The sequence below is a fragment of the Buceros rhinoceros genome, unplaced genomic scaffold (assembly GCF_000710305.1).
Source record: "Buceros rhinoceros silvestris isolate BGI_N320 unplaced genomic scaffold, ASM71030v1 scaffold15511, whole genome shotgun sequence".
NCBI lineage: Eukaryota > Metazoa > Chordata > Aves > Bucerotiformes > Bucerotidae > Buceros > Buceros rhinoceros.
Genome location: NW_010393807.1, coordinates 9,642 through 18,287, shown reverse-complemented (window position 1 = coordinate 18,287; position 8,646 = coordinate 9,642). Strand labels below are relative to the sequence as shown.

Below are 8,646 nucleotides of genomic sequence, written 5' to 3'. Positions count from 1 at the left end.
CGGGAACAACGAGCGGTGTGGGTCCCTTCCAGAGCCAGCGGTGTGGGTCCCTTCCAAAGCCAGCCGTGTGGGTCCCTTCCAAAGTGCGTATTCCCGCCCGGCATCAGGCGGTGGTGGCCTGTCGCCCACAGCCCGGAGAGCTGCCCGTGAGCGGGTCTGTTCGAGGAGTGTATCTTCCTTTTACTGGTTATCCTGGAGAATATACGAGGCACTAAAAGGTGGAGAAAATAGATCACAGTGTTCTTTGTGAAAATGAAACCACTCAGATTTAGGAAAGTTTGTCATAAGCATTTATTTCACGCCAATTTGTCTAGAGAATGTTTTCTCTTTCAACAGGTAAAGGCGAGAAGTGTTTGTTTTCCTATTTATTTCTGATAGAGAAAAGTAAAATTCAAGATTCACCAGATATGCAAGTTTTAAAAAGCGACATGTTTGTGGGGAGCGCCTGGAGTGGAACCGAGCTGTGGAGAGGATGCAGAAAGCGCCCCAGTCCCTGAGGGGACCAGGACTCGCTTCTCCAAGGGGAAATCTCGCCCTGCAAATCTTTGGCAGGAGTAGAGCCGCTTCTGATCAAACAAACTGAAATCGTCACTGGAAAGAGGTTTGGGGTGTGGGGGGGAGAGGGGTGTTCTGCAGCTGCCTCGTGTTCTTCAAGAGACTGCAGCAGTGCAAAAGTCTCGATGAGATCTTTTAATAACATCTGAACTCCTCTGATGAGCTCTGTGAACCTGGACTTCACACAGAGCAGTTTCTGGTTCAGTAGGACACGAAAGACTCTCCTTTAGTAACATCATGCTCGTCTCTTGGTATCTAGAGTTCTAACAGTAGCGGGGTTGGGTTTGGGACTTTTTTAGGTTGTTTTTTTTTTTTTACACAAGCTCCCGTTCTCTGCTGTTAAACATCTGGGGAGATTTGGCTCCTTATTTCTCTCCTATGTGACCTTGCCAAGAAAACAAACTCTAATTGCCTCACAGGAAACGACCAAAGAGGTTTGCTTGGGAGGTTCTGCAGGACAGCTGCGAATATGGCACCGGACACTGCAAGGTCAAGGGGCTTGTATTCCCTCAAGACCGATCTCACTTCCTCTCACTAGTGTCAGATTTGCTGGTTCTGTGAAAACACAGGTATTTGCACAGCTGAAACACTGAGGAATAGTCTCAGCTCTCGGAGAGGTGGGAGGAAAAAAATGCTATATACAGTTCTGAGGAGATGCGGCTCCCCTTTCCCTCGCAGTGCAGTCCTGTTTTCTGCGAGGTTTCAGCTGTTGTAACCAGAACTTTGTGCGCTCGATCGTTTGATCCAAACATCGGGCATGTCCGGTTGGCTGTTGGGTAACACGACCAGACCTTCGCTCCCCACCCCAAATCGGTTCTTCCATGAAGAGCTGTTCTGCTGCGCTGCTGCCGGGGAGGCATCAAAGACGGTCTCCCTCAGGTCCAGCCGCAGGGCATCTCTCTTCCCATTCAAGTAGCCTCTCTCGGTTTGACTGTAGGAATCGGACAGCTCTAAGACATCTGGACAAGAACTGGCTGATTCAGCAAGCTTTAGGCCCTGCTCAAAATCACTGATGGACGTCTCGCTGGAGATGTTGAGCATGTCAAACGAGCTGCCAAGAGAACAAAGGCATCTGTGAATCTGGTAGACGTCCACAGCAGGGGGACGGCTATTGACTGAGGTATAATCCAGCTGCTGCTGGGCACCGTCACTAGAGCACTCTGGTTTATTGAGCTGCCCTTCCTGCTTCATGCCAGCTGGCTGGCAGTGGTCTGACCCAGATCCATCCCAAGCGTTTGGACCGTACTTCTGACAGCGACAATCTCGGCAGAGCCTCTCCCTGTGGATTTCTGCTTCTGAGTCGCTGTGCTTGTATGGGGAGGAGGTTTGCAACGCAGGACACTGGCACAGGCCGCCCTGCTGCTCTCCGAGGGGCTCCTGCAGGTTGTGTCTCTCTCTTTCAAGGGAGGGCTGCATGCCTGTTCGGGAGCATCTGTTGTCTTCACCCTGTGTGTCTTCAGAGAGCCGGTTGGACAGCTTGCTTGTGGACGTGCTGTTGTCAAAACTGTCGCTGAGTTTTCTGGACAAGGGCTGGAGCTCGTACTGCTCATTCGCAGTGTTGGACTCCTGGACCTTCCGCAACCGGTTTTGCTTCTCACTGCCCCCACAGGCAAAGCTTCCGTTCAGCCCGGAGTCATCAGAATAGTCTTTCATGCTGTGGGCACAAGGCCAGAGGATCTGCCCACAGTTCTTCTCTGGGCCAAAGAAGCAGCACAGTGACTGGAAGAAGAAGCTGGCAAACCCACAGCTGATACACTTGATCATCATGATGAATATCCCCAGCTTCCTGTAGGCCAGGACTGTTGCAGGCAGCATAATGACCCCTGCAGAGAAGAGAGCACAAGCTGCCATGGCCGTGGCACAGCTCATCTGCTTCAGGGAAAAGGCCACGCGGCTCAGGCGGTCAGAGTGGGGGCACAGGTGATAGGAGATGCAGTAGTTGACGGTGAAGTCAACGGAGAGACCTACTGCAGCTGAAATGAAAAGAGACTCCACGGCATTGAGCTGCCACTCCAAGAGGACCAAAAGGCCAACGGTCACCAGGACGGTGCCTGCGATGGCGGTAACAGAGAAAACGCTGAGGAGAACATTCCAGGTGGTGAGCAGCAGCACCACGAAGGAAATGGCTATGGAGAGCCCCATGACCACCATGGTTTCTGTGCTGAGGCTGTGCTGGAGGTTGTATAGCTCTAGCTTACTGGTAAACCACCCGTTCTGAAGCCCCACGGGGGCAGTTTTCATTTCCTCTGTTAGCCAGAGGTTGATTTCCTCGTAGAACTGTTTGGTTTCGCTGTAGTTGAAGCTGTAGTGATAGACAGTTTGGAACTGCAGCACTAAGGCAGCGAGATTTCCCTCCCCGTCAAACCTGAGGCCCAGATCAAACGTTTCTGCCCCTTCCCTGCCCTGTTCCAGGAGCATCATTTTGATGCAGTGTAGGAAGACTTCGCTTCCATAAGGAAAGGAGAACTGGTTACAGCACAGGTTGAAGCTGTGGTCCCGCTGGGAGCACTGGCGGCTGTCCATCCACCTGAGGAACTCCTCCATGAAGCACACGGTAGATTTCTGCTCTGCGTCAGGGTAGTAGAAAGTTTTGTTCTTCACTTTTTGGCAGAATTCAAGGAGCCATTTCTGGGCATCGGGGTTTTGGATTGTGAAGGTGACGTCTGTCACGAGGGAACCGTTGCTTTTGGGGTTAAAATGGTCCCCATTGTCCACGGGCAGGATGCCCCAGACTATGGTGACAGGCATGCGCTGCCCTTCTCCGTGCTCCAGCCTCTCGAACATGAACTGGTGGCAGTACTCGGAGTCGTACCGCTCAAAGGGGTGGCTCAATCTAAAGACCTGCACAGACGATGTCTCCAGAGTTGGGAGTCTGAGTTTGGGGTTGGAGCAGGAAATGTAGGCACCTCCTATCGCTAAGGCAGCAAACCAGCAGATCCAGATGTACCGGAACTTGATGACCCCACAAGGCAGAATCTTTTCAAACAGCAGCTTGGAGGTTTCAGACAGAGTGTTCTGGAAACCCCTGAGAACGTAGTGGAGGGAGAGAGCAACTCTCTTATGGCCAGTCTTGTTCCAGTAGTCTTCCGGCTTGTAAATGCAGGTCGTTGCTATGTAGCGCTCATACAGCACGGCCGAGGAAGGAAGCCAAGTCATCATGAACACCAGATTCACCAGCACGGAGGTGCCCATGAAAACGGCGAAGCAGCGGATGGCTGTTATATTGCTGATGTAGCTGGCATAGAAGGCAGCGCCCGTTGTGAAGCAAGACGCCAGCATGAGATACGCAAAATGGTGCATGGTTTGACTCACCCACTGAGGAAGCCCAGCGGAAGGGTTCTGGCTCTTGCTGAGGCTCCAGAGGTCGAAGAAGACAAAGGTGTGGTTGGCACAAATGCTGCTGAGGATGACGACTGCCGTCAGGTTCACAAAAGGGAAGTAGGTGAATCTGAAGGCTACCTTGTACAGGAAGTAGGAGATCAGTAAAGAACTGATGACAGCGAGCAGGACCATCAAGGTGATAAAGACTGAGCGTAAATAGAAAGAAATGCTTAGAAAAACAGCTAAAATTGCCAGGACCGGGTACTTGGTGTCCAGGAGAAGATAGTGCTGGAACAGCTTCTGCTTGAGGCCCAGGTCCATCCCAGTGATAGACGTGTAGTTATCAAACAGGTCCCAGGATTCAAGGTTGTCCAAGTAGATCCCCATCATAGATGCTCCTTTCCTGGTGGGCAGAAACAGCAGGCTGTACTTGAGAGATGGCACTTGGTACTCCATCGTCTGCGGACTGAGGAAGTCTCTGTCGACCAGGAAGTGGAGCAGCTGGTAAATGGCGTTGAAGCGGGTACACTTCTCTGGGACATGGGTGCACTGGGAGCGTTTCTGTCTCATGGTCTCGGGCCCTATGCAGGACGGAGTGAGCGTGCCTTTGTGGTAGTCCGGGGCACAGGCACGAAGGAGAGCCAGGGTGTGGGAGATGTCTCCCTGCGTTATCTCCAGACACGAAGACCTGTTGTACAGGACAGCGATGTAGTTCCCCAGAGACCAGCTTGGGCAGCACTCGTTGGCTTCGGTGCGCTGGCAGAGTTCTCTAAAGCGGACGTGTGAGCGGATCTGAAAAACAGAGGAGGGAGCATCATGTCAGATCCTCTCTGTGTGCCTCATCCTGCAGCCGCACATTGCTCCTTGCTGCTGGCAGTAATCCTCCCCTCTGGGCGCACCCGCCATCCGCCCCGGGACAAGCCGCAGATCCTATTGCAACAACTAACCCCTGGCCCTTCCTTAAATTCATGACCTCTGGCTGGGAAATATGGATCCTACGGCAAGCACAGCTCATCCAGGTGACCTTCCCATGTGCACAACGTGCTGTCCCAGTCCCCAAGATGATGGCTCCACTGCGGTAATTGGGTTCTGCTGCCCCAAATTCTCTGCAGCTTCTGATGGACACTCTTGACTCTTGTCCAGTGTTGTTCCCTTAGTCTCGTTTAAGGGCAGCTGCTGCTTTGCAGCTGGACTGTAGTGACAGGCGGACTCATCCGTGTGTTGCCAAGTAGGTAAAATGCTTGGGAGTCCTCAAGGCTGAAACCTGTCCTGGAGCTTACGTTATTTTTGTCTGGCTTCCTTTCAGCTAGAGATTAAAGATTGTGGCAGTCAGAAAAGAGCTGGCGTGTGTACATGTTCTCCCTGACATTACTGACCTTGTCTTGTTCGATTTGACACATGGACTGAATAGCCTGCAAGTTCCATAAGCTCCCAGCAGTCGTGGACATGAACACCAGCTGGGAATAGCTCTTTTCTGAAGTAAAGAAGGAGAAAAAAAATGTTAAAAAAGGATTAGTTAATGAAAATGAATCAGCCAGGCTGTTTGGAGTAGATTCTCTGTCCATAAAAGACCCCATATATATATCTATATATCTCTCACTCTCTACCTGCCTGCTGTATGGGACTCCCCGAGGGGAAGCAATGCACAAACCTGGTCGTGAGAGGTAGCATCTGCCTCGTGTCATCTGACCTCTGCTCCTCGCCCATCTGTCAGCAGCAGCAGAGCAGTGACGGGGCATTTCCAAACCATGCTCCCCGTGCTGTCAGCACGATTTCAGTGACCGCTGGCATCTGGCTCTGCACCTCCGCTACAGGGTGAGGGGCTTGAATTCAGCCACAAGCTCCCAAGGACCTGAGGGTTTGGTGTTTGACTGGTTGCAGAGGTGGAGTAGAGACAGAGAAGGGAGTAAAAATGCCCAGATGCTGTTCTCCTTTCTTCCACTTCCTAGTGTCCTACACCACTGACAAGTTTGTGTGCTGCTGAGCTCTGGGTGTGTAGTACTCGCTACCCCATCAAGGCATCACCCACCTGGGGGACCACAAAAGAAGCCATCTGCTCCATAGATTTGTTCCACCATTCTCCATGTCCTCGCTTCTTGGTCTCCCAGAGCAGCCTTCTGTCCTCTGCTAACGCTGATGTCACCGTAGCTAGTGAGAGATCAGATTATCTGTGTAACTAGAGATCATCTGGCCATGAGCTGCGGTCACGGACAAGGCTCTGGTGCCACACAAAACACTGACACCGCAGTAAGAGTCGTCGTGGATGGAGCTTTTAGACAGGGAGTTGACTGCGCCCATTTACAGGGAAATGGGCTTCTTGAAGGTGAACAGTGACAGAAACGCGTGAAGAGCTCAGCGCCTCACCGCTGGTTCCCAGGGTAAGGGAGCCCACGGCCACCGCAGGCAAAGCGGCTGGAAACTCCAGTGCCAGCGTAATGCGTATGTTGTAGTGCACATAGGTAGCTTGGAACGCTGAATCTGTAACTTCACAGCCACCACCCTCCTCAGCCCCCACAAAGCAAACTCCAGTACCTTTTCTTCTCAGTGTAGGGAGAAAGGGAGAAGGTCTTCTCATAGCCTGTGTGGCTCTCCACGTTCCTCCACACAACGAGCTTTCTGCCAATGTCAGTGTCCCGCGGCTCGAAGCCCTGCAGCCAAGCAAAAGGGCTTTGTCATCAGCCCGCATTTCAGTTTAGCTTGGCTTCTCTTCCTCCTCCTCCTCCTCGGCACGGAATCTGTGTGAGTTTACTACTGCAGCTCGGGGAGATACACAAATAGAATTCTCCCTGGAAATGCAGCATCCAGCTGACAGCAAAACCCACTTCTCCTTCCCTTTCTTTTTTGGGCAAGGATGGCTGCAATTCTCTCTCCCCGATCTCGCAAGACTCTTCTTCTCCTCTTTGTCACTCAGCAGAAACGGGAGTAATTTCCCTATTCCTGGGCACACTTTAGTCCATTTTTATTTTCTCAGGATTATTCCATTAGTGAGAGACAGGGATGACTTTAGAAAATGGGGGATCCTGCAGAGAAAACAGGACCCCGTGTGGGGCTGCCTCTCCATTTCAAAAACCTCGCACACAGGCTGTAGGAGCCAAAGCCAGAACCCCCCCAACCTCCGCCCAGCCTGGTGAGTCCCATGGGGCAGCCCCAGCCTTCCAGCAGCGAAAGAGGAGCAAAAGGAGCAATCCCAGTGTGTGCTGGCAGTGTCTCCGCAGCAGGACGAGGACACCAGTGCGAGCGCACAGTGCTGCTGGGAGAGGGGCTGGCATGGGCTGTGCTCCTTCCGTGGTGTCAGAGCAGTGGCAAACACTGTGCGTTCCTCTGACACTGTGTCCATGCTGGAGGAGTCTTGCTTTGGTGGCACACTATGAAGACATGGGTTAAGGACAGCAGATGGCAGATAAACATGGTCATTTGTTCCAGTGGCTTTAATGTCCATCTTGATTTACTGTCCTGCCTCGCTGCCTCTGTCTGCAGAGGAGGCAGGAAGTAAAGGCTCATTTTATAGGCAGAAAGAATATAGCCCTGGCTGGCCCGTGGGCTTTCCTTATGTTCATGCTCATGTATCATCTGTAGGGGCTTACCATTAAGGGTTCTGAAAAGTCAGGCAGATTTCCAACCAGCAGACCAGCAACGGTGCAAACCACAGCCGCCACCGAGCAGAGCACCAGGACAGCTACGGGCCACTCCGCGACCATTTGAGAGTAACTGGAAGCAACAGGAGAAGAGAAAATGCAGGTGTTAGGAGGAGACCTGCTGCTGTACCAATGTCGTGTTAATAGAAGTAACGACAAGAATTAGGGCTTTCTGTTTGTCGTTTATTTATTGCAAAGCTGGGAGGCTCTGGCACAGCCATCAGGGACCGTACTGCACCTCCAACTGGAGGTTTGCCGGCAATTCTAATTAACTCGGGTAATTACATTTTGCCTCCCTACATTTTCCTGCTTTTCCAGTAAGAAATAATACAAACCAGACTCTTGAGTCCCAGGGCAAAATGAAGTGTTAAATATTTAACTTGAAAGACTGCATTTAAAAAGATCTTCCTCCTTTTTCCCCTGCGCTGTGCAGACTAAGCCAGTAGCTGCCTCGCAGTCTGACCTGCGGACCCCGAGAAGCCTTTGGGCTGTTCTGAAGGTCCCCTCAAGATAACTGACTCCAGCAAGGCCGTTGACATGGGCCGAAACTCACTCTCTGTATGGGGGCCTCCTTCCTGCTGGGAAGGGCATGACCAAAAGGCTGGAGACCACCGATCTGACACGTAACCAGTGATGGGACGGCCAGCAGCACGCACAGAGCAGGCAAGTGGCTTCTGCATCCACAGGATGAGTGAGTCTCACCCTAATCTCAGCCTTGAAACCAAGCGCTGAACCTTCTCCAAGAGCAAACGGAGCAGACCAGTTTCCCTTCAGGGTGTGGAGAGCACCTGCCAGCCCAGGGGCCAGGGCTGTGCCTGGAGCGCCTGGCAGCCTGGCGTGGTGGCGCTCCCGTTGTTGACATCTCTGTACACACAAACCCCTCCTGGAGGAGCAGTTTGCTCCGGCCAGAACTCTTGCCAGTTATGTTTGTTCTTAACAGCTGGTCTGAAATTGTCCATCCAAGGTCTCTTTCTCTTTGGGGCAAACTGTGTCTCCTGTCGGATGTTACCATCCCATGATTTTTTACCAGTGCAGGTTTTACTGCCTCAAGATTTTTGTCTTCCTCAGCAATTCCTGTTGAGAGGAATACTCAACAGTGTAAGACACTGACATGGGATCCTGCCCTGGTTCAGCA

The 8,646-nt window shown here is 52.0% G+C and overlaps 1 protein-coding gene across 1 annotated transcript in view; it reads right to left on the bottom strand.

Annotated features, from left to right (window-relative positions):
* Positions 1 to 1,257: 1,257 nt before the first annotated feature.
* The window catches only part of DISP2 (dispatched homolog 2 (Drosophila)), a gene marked incomplete at its 5' end in the record, with an annotated part of 11,371 nt that continues 3,982 nt past the window's right edge, over positions 1,258 to 8,646 (bottom strand). The window contains 5 exons of the mRNA XM_010145011.1: positions 1,258 to 4,668; positions 5,253 to 5,350; positions 5,906 to 6,024; positions 6,409 to 6,524; positions 7,461 to 7,591. Coding sequence (XP_010143313.1) covers positions 1,258 to 4,668; positions 5,253 to 5,350; positions 5,906 to 6,024; positions 6,409 to 6,524; positions 7,461 to 7,591 — 3,875 coding nt within the window. The remainder of the gene's footprint in view (positions 4,669 to 5,252; positions 5,351 to 5,905; positions 6,025 to 6,408; positions 6,525 to 7,460; positions 7,592 to 8,646) is intronic.